Source organism: Sceloporus undulatus, chromosome 6, assembly GCF_019175285.1.
Source record: "Sceloporus undulatus isolate JIND9_A2432 ecotype Alabama chromosome 6, SceUnd_v1.1, whole genome shotgun sequence".
Classification (NCBI taxonomy): Eukaryota; Metazoa; Chordata; class Lepidosauria; order Squamata; family Phrynosomatidae; genus Sceloporus; species Sceloporus undulatus.
In genome coordinates, this window is record NC_056527.1 from 756,386 (window position 1) to 769,801 (window position 13,416).

At 46.4% G+C, this 13,416-nt stretch overlaps 1 protein-coding gene across 1 annotated transcript; it reads right to left on the reverse strand.

The window, feature by feature from the left end:
- Positions 1 to 10,051: 10,051 nt before the first annotated feature.
- On the reverse strand, positions 10,052 to 11,270 carry LOC121933154 (GTPase IMAP family member 9-like). The gene has a single exon (XM_042472503.1). The coding sequence runs from the start codon at positions 11,214 to 11,216 to the stop codon at positions 10,425 to 10,427; it is 792 nt and encodes a 263-aa protein (XP_042328437.1). The 5' UTR covers positions 11,217 to 11,270; the 3' UTR covers positions 10,052 to 10,424.
- Positions 11,271 to 13,416: the final 2,146 nt, after the last annotated feature.

Here is a 13,416-nt window from a genome sequence, read left to right on the forward strand (position 1 = left end):
AAATGTTAATTGCATTTTAATTGCGATTGCATGATTTTCATGGGATAAGTTGTTTAAGCTACCAATTCCCCTCCACTCCATAGTCCCCCCCTTCTTCCAGAGCCCTCGGAGGAGGAGACCACTGCCTGGCATCCAGTCTCTTAAGCTCCCCACCCTAAACAAGACATCTTCCTTTGCTCTGTTCGATCCAAATGCCACAAAGCACAGATTACTTTCCCAAAAAGGGTTTGCTACCTTGGCAAAGTTCCCCTGCCTCCTGGCTTGGCTGTGGGTCTGTCCTCCTCTTCCACCGTCCGGCCTCTGAGGCTTCTGAGGCAGTCGCTTCCTTCTGAGTAATCACAGCTAGCCAAAGTTTGCCTATTACTCACCGACTGAAAGCAGAAGAAAGGAGCTGATCCCTTTCAGTTTATTTCCTTGTCAAAGAGGATTTATCTTACTTTGAGGCTGAAGTGGAATCACTGCTCCCAGCCACAGCAGGACTGACCCAGAAGGCGATCCTTAAGTATTTGAAGAGATGTCACATTGAGGATGAAGCAAGCTTGTTTTCTGCTGCTCCAGAAAATAGGACACAATGGAGCAATGGATGCAAAGGACAGGAAAAGAGATTCCACCTCGACAGTAGGAGGAACTTTTAGGTCTGGAAACCATGAAGCCCTATGAGGAACAACTCAGGGAGCTGGGGATGTTTAGCCTGGAGAAGAGAAGGTTAAGAGGTGATATGATAGCCCTGTTTAAATATTTGAAAGGATGACATATTGAGGAGGGAGCAAGCTTGTTTTCTGCTGCTCCAGAGAACAGGACCCAATGGAGCAATGGATGCAAGCTCCAGGAAAAGAGATTCCACCTCGGCATTAGGAGGAACTTCCTGAGAGTAAGGGCTGTTCGACAGTGGAACAAACTCCTTCCTCGGAGTGTAGTGGAGTCTCCTTCTCTGGAGGCTGTCTTTAAGCAGAGGCTGGATGGCCATCTGTCAATGGGGATGCTTTGATTGGGATTTCCTGCATGGCAGAAGAAGGGGGTTGGACAGCATGACCTTTAGGGTTCTCTTCCAGCTCTATGATTCTGTGAGTGTGTTCCACTGTTAAACAGAGGTTTTTCCACTTTCATGGGGGTCCTGAGCCCCAATCCCAGCAAATGGGGAGAGCCCACTGTACCTATATTGTAAAAACAAGAACAACAACGCATGCTTCTTTAAATCAGATGTGTAGTAAGCTGGTTGAATTTTCCATGGAAGTAGGCAAAGAAGTGGGGACCGGCTGCGTCAGCAGAAGAAACGACCACTAAAATATATTGAGCAGTTTCCAGATAGGATGTTCTGTTCTGCAGCCTCATCAGGAAGCAAACATCACAACAGATTTTGGTTTGCGAGAAGAAGTTGCATACCTTCGAGGGAGGGCTATTCAGTCACGATGGCGGTCCATCCCCAGACTTTGATGATCAACTATGAAACAAGGCCAGACAGAGGAAATGGGTTAAATAAGGGCCCCTTGATTTATGTTTGGAGATGGAGGTGAGCAAAAGGGGCGGACAACCCACGCGGGAAGGGAAGGAAGGCTCTCTCTGGTGGTTTCGAGGGCACAGAAAAGAGCTGACTTCCCAGAAGACCTTAAGGTTTGAGATGAGGCCAAAGGTCTGTCTGCAGCTGGCAAGCTCCTCCTGAGCAAAGAACACACCATTTCTGTGAAACTGAAACAAACAACACTGTGTTTGAATTGCAGAGCAACGTCGTCCAGGCACTTTCCGCACCCATCTGCCAGTCACTCTTGCTCTGCAAATGTATATCTCTTCTTCTTATGCCAGGACACTTGGCCTTGCATTTTGTTGGAAGCGGCCCTGCTTCTTTTATGGCCCAACAAATCCACTTGCTTCTTTTGTTGTACTCCTGGCCTGTCGTGTTTGTTCTTCTTGATAAGAAAGGAGAGGCAGGTGAAGGTGGGGACAGAGTTCGAGAACCGAGAGAGCAGGTGGTTTCCTGGGAAACCTCTCTTACAGCCCAGCGATTGTAAAAGAGGCACCGGAGCCTTATCTCTAGGGCCAGCCGCTTCTTATCTTCTATGAAATGTGAAAATGAAACGAAAGCCGCCTTGAGTCCCTGTAACTGGGAGGAAGGCAGGATATAAATAATAAACAGATTAATAATAGTAAATTAAGAGGAGGGACCACTTTTCGTAAAGAGGAAGGCACACACTCCCTTGGAAAAGCTCCCTTTTGGACCACATAAAATGGTAGCCATGCAGCCAGCCCCAAAAGGGAACGTTTCCATGCTCTGCATTTACTGACTAAAGGCAGCACTGTGTTTCTTTGCTTGTGTTTTCTTTCTCAATCATTTCAAGGAGGGAATACTTTCAAGGTGACTGTCCTCTAGTGAGAACAACTGGAAAAGCTTCCCAGGATGCTGTTGTTTTAGTTGGAAAACTCCACAAAGCACAACCAAAAGTGTGTAAATGACTCAGGCCCTTATCACATGTTGATATTTGGAGCTCAGATCAGGGGTGAGTGCGGGTCGAACAATGCAAAATGACATTATAACGTTCATGTATTTTCACACCTGGTTGCCCTTCTGAACTGAAAGGGAATCAAATCCAAGGAAGTCACGTGGTGCGGATTCAGGCAAAGCGGAGTGAGTGCACATTGTATTTCCACAACGGTGCATACCATGGGGATTCAACGATTCGAATTGGGACCCTTGCGCATGCCCAGTGGGGCCCTGAAGGCATCCTGAACCTTTGCACTTCTGGGGTGAAGAAAGGAGCCTGCCTCCACTTTCACAGGAATGACAGCTTCCCCTTTCTTCCTCCCTTCTATTCTCCCATCCCTGGCAGCCAAATTCAAAGGGTCCTCCCTGTCAGAGCCCCCTTCCATTTCAGCCACATCGACATCTATTCTTCTGTCAGTCCCCTCATCTATTTCAGCTATATATAGCTATATCTATTCTCCTGTCATTCCTCTCATTCTATTTCAGGAAGAGGCGGCCATCTTGGTCCCCTCGGGAAGAGGCAGCCATCTTGGTCTCCTCATGAGGTGCAGCCCCCTCATGCTGGACTCACAATGACGGACTTTGTGGGAAAGATGGTGGGCTCCTGGAAGGCCAGGATGAGAAGGAGATGGTGGAAAGGGAAAGATTTCCTGCCTTTTGGTCCTGTCTGGCCTTGAATGTGGGCCCTTCCATTCTTTCCTGAGGAGAGAGCTAAGGGCGGCCAGGGATGGGGTCCACTTGGGGACCCCCTGAGAGACAGTACCTGGCACTGAAGCTAAGACTGTCTCCAGAGAGAGAGAATAGGTTCCTCAGTTGCCCTCCTTGCCTTGGAGGAAGGGTGACCAGAGACCCTCCTTTTCCAGGACATGCCCTACATTTCAAACCTCTGTCCCAAGAGGAATTTCAAAATGTCCTCCATTTTGAGCATGACTGAGTAATATGAATTTCTATGAGTGTTTTGTTTGCCCTACATGTTCCCTGGATGTCCTACATTTCACGGTGCCTCCTCCTCCTCCTTTGCAGTTATGGCATCTGGTCGCCCTTCTTGGAGGGAAACCCTGAAAAGCAGCCCTTGTTTCTTTTGTGGCTTCTCCTATTCAGTGAGAAATGGCAGCAAAAAGCTCTCCGACTTGGAGAGGAAAGTCCTTGTCTGCCCAGAGGGCTCTTCGTTCGCTCTCCTTCCTCTTTCCATCGGGGAAAGGCTGAAGAAAGCAAAGTGGAAGCCACTGGAAGCCTGCTTCCCCTTGAAGGCATGGAACGGCCTTTTCCAAAACCTAGAATCATGGAATTGTAGCGTTGGGAGAGACCCCAAAAGGGCCACCCAGTCCAGCCCCATTTCTGCCATGCAGGAACTCTCAATCAAAGCATCCCCATTTTGACAGATGGCCGTCCAGCCTCTGCCTAAAGACCTCTGAGGAAGGAGATGAAGAAGGCTATGGGGTTTTCCCCAGACGCAGAGCTGGAATGAAACCTCCTTAAAGGACATGGACATCTATGTTGATGCTTAGCCCCACTGAGATGGATGTATAAAGCAGATGCCTCTCTTCCATCATGAGTGACAGTTTATTTATTTCAAAGATATAGCCGTGTCAGTCTATAGAGTCAGTGCAGAGAGAGATCTTTTAGCGCCTTTGAGACTCATGGAGAAAAAGAAGTCAGCAGCGTGAGGAGCATTCCTAGACTTCAGTCGCCTTCCCCAAATGCCTTTAGTCAATGAGTAAAAAGTCTGAAAAAAACAACTTGCCCTCTTGACCCTTGCCCATCCTGGCTGGCTGTCCAGGGGGGTGATATAGTCAAGCTGATGCTGAAAAATATAATCAATGCATCCTTCAGGGAGGGTACCCTGCCTTCTTGTCTTAAAGAGGCAGTGGTCAGACCACTCTTAAAAAAACCCTCCCTGGACCCTCTGGATAGAAATAACTATAGGCCAGTCTCGTTGTTACCATTCTTGAGCAAGGTGATTGAGAGGGCGGTCGCCAATCAACTACAGGCAGTCTTGGATGAAGCTGATTATCTGGACCCATTTCAAACCGGATTCAGGGCACGATACGGAGTTGAGACGGCCTTGGTCGCCTTAGTTGATGATCTCCGTCTAGGCATCGACAGGGGAAGTGTGACCCTGCTGGTGCTCTTAGACCTCTCAGCGGCCTTCGATACCATCGACCATGGTATCCTTCTGGAACGCCTGAGAGAGTTAGGTATCGGAGGCACTGTTCTACAGTGGTTCCAGTCCTACCTCTCAGGCAGATTCCAGATGGTGGCGCTAGGAGACAGTTGCTCTTCTAAAGGAGAGGTAAAATTTGGCATCCCCCAGGGCGCAATATTGTCTCCTATGCTGTTTAACATTTACATGAAGCCGCTGGGAAAAATCATCCGGAGACATGGGGCAGGATGTTATCAGTACGCTGATGACACCCAAATATATTTCTCTATGTCTCAGACTGATGCAGTGACTAAGGATGGCATCTCTCCTCTGAATGCCTGTCTTGAGGCGGTAATGGACTGGATGAGGGAAAACCGACTCAAGCTGAATCCAGGTAAGATGGAGGTACTTGTTATAGGAAACCCAAGCCCAGGTATGGAATTATGTCAGCCAGTTCTGGATGGGGTCACACTTCCCCTGAAAGACTCTGTCCGCAGCTTAGGGGTGCTCCTTGACTCGTCGCTTCACCTGACAGCTCAGGTAGATGCGACCGTCAGGAGCACTTGTTATCAGCTTCGGCTGATACGCCAGCTGCGCCCCTTCCTGGAGCAGGGAGACCTTGAAACAGTTGTACATGCGCTGGTCACCTCTCGATTGGACTTCTGTAATGCACTCTACATGGGGCTACCCTTGTCCCAAGTTCAGAAACTTCAATTTGTACAAAATATGGCAGCCAGGTTAATTACAGGTACACGTCGTACCGATCACATAACACTGGTTTTGAAATCCCTTCACTGGCTGCCAATTAGTTTCCGGGCAAGGTACAAGGTGTTGGTGATTACCTTCAAAGCCCTACATGGCTTGGGTCCAGAATACTTAAGAGATTGCCTACTTCCATACTGTCCGTCCCGCACTCTAAGGTCCTCGAAGGGGAAGAATCTACTTCAGCCAATAAAATCTAGGCTAACTTCAGTCACCCAGAGGGCCTTTTCCATCGCAGCTCCGAAGACATGGAATGACCTGCCGAAGGAGATCCGTGACATTTCTACTCTTACAGCCTTTAAGAAGGCTCTTAAGACGGATCTCTTCCGGCAGGCCTTCCCTACCTAGTTCTACTCCCCATTTACTGTGACTTATGTCACTCTGTCCACCAATTCTTCTCTTAAATTTAATGAGAAGAATTAAATTAAAATTAATTAAAATAAAATCCTTGCCTCAAGAAGAAGAGCCCTCCCTCCCTCCATCCCATCATCATCATCATCATCATCATCATCAGACCTGGGAGGGAGTGAAAAAGAGAGGCCCAACTTCCATCAGGCCTAACTGTGAATGTGCTCACTTTGCTCTCTTTAATTTTATTGTATTTTATTTATTTATTGTATTTTATTTTCTTTATTTTTACTGTTGTAACCCACCTGGATTCCTTGTGATTGGGCGGGCTATAAATAAATCATTACGTATTATTATTATTATTATTATTATTAAATGCATCTGAGGAAGTAGACTGAAGTCTAGGAAAGCTTATTCTGCCAATTCCTTTCTTTCATTGAGTCTCAAAGGTGTTACACAATCTATTTACTGTATTGGTTTACTTTGTTTTCTCCCAAGAGAACCTCAGAGCAGTTAATAAAGGAGATCGGAGCAGCCAAAAATATAAGTCATGAAGCTCAGGAATTACCTAAAATACCTAACATCTCTTTAAAACAACCACAAAACCACACAACTGTCTTAAACAATGAATTGTGTATATTTGCTAAAGGCCTTATACAGTTATACAAGCAGCATCCAAGACTCAGTTACTGACTTGCCTTACTCCTCTTCGGTTTGGGCAGACAGAGATTTGTGACCTTATACATTTTTGGGGTGGGTTTTGGGGCTGTGGGGCCATCCTCTATTAATTTATTCCACTTTATTTTAATCCCACCGTTCTCTGAAAGTGACACATACATAAAACACATTAAAACAACAATTAACATCGTAGAAGAAATATAAAAAATTACAAATATGAAATATAAAACACAGAAGAGTTTCTTCCTGACGTTTCGCCAGCAGCTGAGTCTGGCATCTTCAGAGAAACGCTGGCATGGAAGAGAGTGGGAGATATATATATATATATATATATACACACACACACACACACACACATACACTGTGTGGCCTTGTGTAAGAGGAGGGATTCCCATGTTAACCTGTGTCTTGTTCTGTTGTTGAATGGCAAGGCCTCAGGGAGGGAGGATGGGCAAAGAGGATGAGTGTCTCTTTAATTGGAGATCCATTGTTTGCCAGGAAAAACCCTGACCCTGAGAGGGTTTCCTTTGCATTTTGCTGGATCTTGATTTTGGTGTTTTTCAGGACTGGATGGCCATCTGTCAAAGGGGATGCTTTGACGGAGAGTTCCTGCATGGCAGAAGAAGGGGGTGGGACTGGATCAGGGCCCTTTCTGGGGTCTCTTCCAACTCTTATGATTCTACGATTTCATAATAGCCAAACTTTGCTAACTAAGAGTTTCTTCTTTCCTGTCAAAACCACTCCTCGCAACCCAGGGTCACTCAGTTATATACACACACACACACACACACACACACACACACACACACTTCCATGCCAGCGTTCTCTGCAGCTGCCAGATGCTGGCAAATGTCAGGAATAAGCGTTATAGTGCTATTGCCATAAATCAATTCACCCAGTCCTTGGTTAACTAGTGTGAGGAGTGGCTACAATAGAAAGAGAAGCCAGGAGATGCCTTGGGCTTTTTCACTGGGAGTCCATCTTCTTGTGCCCAGAAGGTGATGGAGGCAGCGCATGTGAAGGCAGCTCCTTGGCCCCGTTCCTGAAGAACATTTTGATGACAGAGAGAAATCCTTTGCAGGGAATCTCTAACTCCGTTCAGGCATCTTGTGTCTGAGTTAAAGCGCCATTCAAGGAGGGAGCGCAAAGAGCATTAGTGATCTGCCACAGTGTTCTTCTCCCATGGAATGATCCTTCGGCAGAAGGTCTCTTCGTTCTCCTCACTCACATCACAGTCTGACAACCTGAAATGCAATTCTTCTCAATATCAGGATTCTGAGTCTTAAAAACATGCATTTAATCAACAACAAAAAAGCATGAGATTTCCAACTAATATCTTAATAGGTCTAAAAAGGGGATGGAGCAGCATTCGTTTCCAGAAAGAAGCAGAACCTGCACCCCATGTTCTTCTGAATATTCCCGTGAAGCATCACATGTCGGCATGCGGCTATTGCCAAAGGAAAAGGTGTTCTGCCCTGCCTTGGGGGGGCTTTACAAAAGAAAGCAACAACAATGCTTTTTAAAGAATTTTGTGGTACTTTCTGATATAGATATAATATTAAAATATTAAAAATAGGCATAGATGTTGGTCGTTTCAGATCTGGTGGGGACGCATTGTGCCAGCTGGGTATATAAACTGTCACTTTTGAACATCCCAGGAGTAAACAAAAGCATATCATTTCCCCACCGGTTTTACTAAATACGTCATTTACATTATCTTATGTTCAGTTGGACTTCTATACGTAGGTAAAATGTCTTTTTCCCTCCGAACGTGTGTCGCTGAATGTTGTTCTAACTTATTAAGTGCTGTTTTATTAGTCATTAAGAAACTTGATGTAAAACGTGGTAATATTGAGAGGTTAAATTAAGATCATATTTTACCCCAAAGAGGAGCAGAACGAACTGTAGACAGTCAGCAGCCATGAGATCAATTTATGCCCAGACTGGGCTTCATTTTTAGGGAGACTGTCTCTAAGTGGGTTTTCTTTTGGGGGGGATGTTGTTTGTTTGTTTGTTTGTTTGTTTGTTTGTTTGTTTTGGGGGTGTCCAATACAGGTACCCCAACGTGTTTTGGGGATAGAGGGGGCGTTTCCACTTGCAATTGAAAACGATTTTAAATACAGCGGTCCGTTTTAAAGCAACTCAAAATACAGCGAGTGTTATCCCGCTTTTCAAATCGCTTTATTTTTATCGTTTCCATTGATCGTTTTATTTTGATTCGCTGTAATGGACGCAGCATCGTTCCCAGTCATGGATGAATCGGTGTATATTTAAAGTGGTTTTGTTACTTTTTCATTCACATTCACTTGTTTTGGCTATGACTGTCATGTCAATCAAAGCGACGTCATCATGACGTCACAACACTTCGGAGTAACATGCCTCGATGTATCCCGATGTACCTGGCCGTTTTTCATTCTTTTTAAATTATTTTTTTAAAGAGCCAATGAGGAGGCGCTGAATAAGTGCCTCTGAGCCTGGAAGGTGCCGGAAGGGCTGGTTTAGGCAACCGACGTGAGGGAGAGAGAAAACTGCCTCTCCCAAGAACTCTTCTTCGGTTGATTTGGAAGGAAGTTCGTGGGGAAGGATGGCTGAGGGAGAGAGGGAACTGCCTGCCTCCCCAAAGCACTGCTGCTTGGCTGCTGCCTTGGAAGAAAGACCCCAGAGAAGCAGTCATCCTTCTGGCTTGGAGATTTGGGGAGAGACTTTTTGGAGGGGCAGCAGCCAAGGAAAATCATCTGCATCCAAGGCTCTTCTGTTGCCTCTCCCCAGACAAGAAGGAGCCTAATTTGTCCTCTTCTGTGTCTCCCCATATTAACTGCTGCCATGACTCAGTGCTAGGGAATCCTGGGAATGGTAGTTTATTATGGCACCAGCCCTCTCTGGCAGAGGAGGATAAATGTCTCACAAACACAACAGTTCCCATAATTCCTTAGTACTGAGCCAGGGAAGGTTAAGGGGTCTCAAACTGTATTATTTCTACACTGGGTTTTGAACTGCAGATGAGGTTTCTTTCCCCGTAAATTAAAAAAGTTGTTACTTTGTCATTTGCTTTAGAAATACACGCACACACACACACACATACAAATATACATTCATATGTGTATATATATATATGTGCGTTCACACAAACATACAAATATGTATGTGTGTATATACCTATATATTTGTGTGTGTATGCATGTGTGTGAGAGCATTCGTATATAAACATGTGTGTGTATAAATACACACACACACACCCCTACCTACCTACCTATCTATATAGTCTGTGTGCCTGTGTTTTCAGCAAATCAGATCAAGGAGGAGAAGGCATAGGGCTTCATTGGGGAGAGAATCTTTGGGGAAGATTGCTCCCAGGGCTGTCTTGGGAGCCATGAAGCAGGGATATGTCCTGCAAAAGCCATCCCATAGTTCCTCTGGAAAGAGCCTTGATTCCCCAAATCCCTTTGCCTGCCCCACTGCTCCCTGGGCTGTCTGGGGGGCGATCAAGCAGCCATGTACTGCGAAGCCCATCTGCTGCTCATGTGCTCAGGCAGAGGCGGGAAAAGAACAGTTTAAAATGGTGTTCAATGGCTCTCCTCCCACATCGGTCTATGAATGAGGAGCAGAGGGGAAAGGCCATTATGCGAATGGAAGGAAATGGCGCTGGCGATGCAGAAAGAGACCAAAGAGGGTGACAGCCCCAGGCCAGCCCCTTGAGCGCTGCTCCTCCCATCTCCAGGTTCCCTTTCATTCCCATTTAAATACAGCGATTCGTATATCGGCACAAGGGATAACCCGGGGTAAAACCTACTTTTTTTTTTTGCGCCGGTTTATAGGCTTCTGATCTGGTTTAAATGTTTGGATTCGAATCAAATTCGAATCGCTGTGGGAACGATAGAGGGTAAATCTAGAACTGTTCTAGAGTTAATTTGGGATTGAGTGGGAACGATAGAGCCTGGATTTTCTTTGTAAACCAGTGTATAAGTGAGTGGGAATGCGCCCTTTGTTTAACGCTCAGCACAGCCAAGCCTGCATCTCTCAGAGGATGCTGCACCCACCGGAACTCCCCTGCTCTTTCTCTTTTTGGAGCTGTTCTACCTTTTCTAACAGCTGTTTGTACTCTTCTTGCAACCGTTGGTACATCTCAGATATTTCTTGGTCGTTTCCCATCATGTCTTCAGTACAATAAGGGGCTCTGCTGTTCCTTCTCAGCATGGCATTGATCATCCGAAAGAGTTTGGCCACCTGCTCCTCCTTCTCCTCGCCTTGAGCCTTGTTGTTGAAAGCCAGGCACCGGTTCCCGCATTCGGAAATCAGGGCCTGAAGGTCATCACTGTCGTCCAAGAACTCTTCCAAAGACTTACCTTCCAGTCTATCTTTGTGGCTGAACAAAACGATCATGTATTTCTTTGTCTTAGCACTAAAAGTCTTTTGGACTGACATAACAGCTGCTTTTTCCTCTGCAGAGAAATGTCCCAGTTTAATGACTAGAATAAGTACATGTGGACCTGGGAAGACCCACTTCGCACACTTTTTCATTTCTTTGCAAATCTCTTCTGGTGATTCTCCGGTGTCACAAATCCCAGGCGTATCAACAACCACAATTCTCCTGCCACCGATTAGCGCCTCGCCCTTTTTGCACTCCTTCGTCACTGAGCCAGCTGATATGGCCGACAAAAAGCGCTCCCGTCCCAGGATGCTGTTTCCCGTGGCGCTCTTCCCAGATCCAGTCTTACCAAAGATGACAATCCTCCAAAGAAGTGGAACAGTATAAGAAGTGGCCAAGCAAGGTGCCATACCTCTATTGTTCTGAGCCATCCATCCATGCATCCATCCATCCAGGAAGCAAGAGGGCAACGCAGGGCATTTGGCCCAGGGCTAGGAACCATTTTGCTCCATTGGAAGTGCCCTGACTCCTTAGAGGACCCAAACCACCCCCTCCCCAAACACCCCCTTCCTGGATGAAGGTGTGCCCTCCTCCTCCTCCTCCTTGCTCCCTCTTTGCCCTTACTGTCATTGAATCATAAAGTTGAAACAGACTCCAAGGCAGTGTTGCCAATCACCCTTGAAGGAAATTCCCTGATTGGTTTCCCGGAATGCCCCCAAATTTCCCAGAATGGGGGCAGGACTTTAGGGTCAAAGGGCGGGGCTTCCGAGTCAGGGGCACGCGCAAGGCACTATGGGAAGGCTAAAGAGGGCGGGGCTTCCAGAATGGGAGGAATTGGGAGAGGTTTTTTGGGGGTGGGAAGGTATTTTGGAGTTTTTTGGGCAGGAAGGTTGTATTTCCCAGAATCTTCCCCAAAATTTAGCAATCCTGGAAATGACACGGAAAAACTTTAAAAAATTAAGCTCCCTCCTCAATATTTAAACAGGGCTCTCATATCCCCTCTTAACCTTCTCTTCTCCAGGCTAAACGTACATCCAGATCCCTGAGTCTTTCCTTATAGGGCTTCATGGTTTCCAGACCTTTCACCATTTTGGTCACCCTCCTCTGGACACAGTCCAGTTTCTCAATGTCCTTTTTGAATTGTGGTGCCCAGAACTGGACACAATATTCCAGGTGGGGCATGACCAGAGCAGAATAGAGTGGCACTATGACTTCCCTTGGTGTAGACACCAGGGACGTAGGGAAGGGGGGGGTTGGGGGTCCGGACCCCCCCTTCAGGCCCTGGGGGCCTTCAAGCTCCTTCCTCCCCCCTCCTCCCCTCCATCAAAACTATGGAGAACTCGGAGAGGAAAGACAAAAGTTGCAAGCTCAGAGAGAGAGAGAGAGAGAGGGAGGGAGGGAAGGAGGGAGGAGGGGGAGGGAGGGGGTCCTTGTGATTTCTTTCCCTTTCGTTTCCATAGGGGTTTGGCTTCCACTCCTCCGCCTCCTCCCCCTCCTCCCTTCTGCTTTTGCCAGAATAAAAGTCTTCGAAGAAGGAAAGGAAGGGGGAAAAGGAAGGAAGAATGAGAGGGAGGGAGGGAGGGAGAACTGAAGAAAAGAAGGAAAAGAAAGGTTGGAAGAGGAAGGGGAGAAAGGAAGAAAGAAAAAGGAAGGAAGGAAGCTTCTAAAGGGAAATACAAAAGAAAGAATAGGTGACTTTTAACTTTCCTTTCAGCAGTTATATCCATATACAATATAGTAAAATAATAATAATAATAATAATAATAATAATATCCCTTACCCAAAATGCTGAGGACTAGATGTATTTTGGATTTTGGAGTTTTTCAGAGTTTGGTATATTTTTATACAGTATGATGTCTAATGGGATATTATACTGGGAGATGGGATCCATGTATGTTTCATATGCATCTCATAGACATAGACTGAAGGTAATTTAATGCACAATATTTTAAAAATCATGTTGTGCTTCTGCACACTGAGCTTCAGCAAAACCCTGAGACCACTATGCCGCCTTGTATCATTCAATAGTTCAGTCATTGCTCTAAACCTTCAGGATTCCCAGGTTTCCTTTTCTTGGGGTCAGGCCAGATGCTCTCAGGGTCAGTTTGGGGTTTTGGAATAATTCAGGTTTCAGAAGTCAAGAGAAAGGAGACTCAGGCCTGTTACAGACAGCCAAAATAAAGCTGCTTCGAGTCACAGTGGAGGTATGGTGTTTCAATGATGCATGCGTCCTAAGAGTCCAGAAGCCGCACCAAAGCCACGCTCCAGGCAGGAATGCTTAACTGAATGTTTAGGTCTCCTATTACCTTGGATGAAGATATCACCCTTGCCATAAGTCACCATGTAGAGTCCAGGATTGTGATAGAAAGGAGTCAGGTCTGGAAAGGCCTCTGGCTCCGGATGATGGCGCCACTGTGTTCCCCCCCACCTCCACCCCGCTCCAAATCCTAAAAGCCATTGCCAGAGGTAGCTGACAAAGAACTTCAGCCGGAGACCCCTATCCCAGTCAGAACTGGCAGACCCTGAGGAGACACTTGCTATTGGTGCATTGAGAAGGCAAGGAGCAGCCAATGCCTCCGAAATAATGCAATGAAGCACCTGGCGTTTCACCTTCAGGCGGCTATAAATCACACCTCCGTTTCT

Coding starts and splice junctions, on each gene's coding strand:
- LOC121933154 (XM_042472503.1), bottom strand. CDS start 11,216: ATGCATGGATGGATGGCTCAGAACAATAGAGGTATGGCACCTTGCTTG.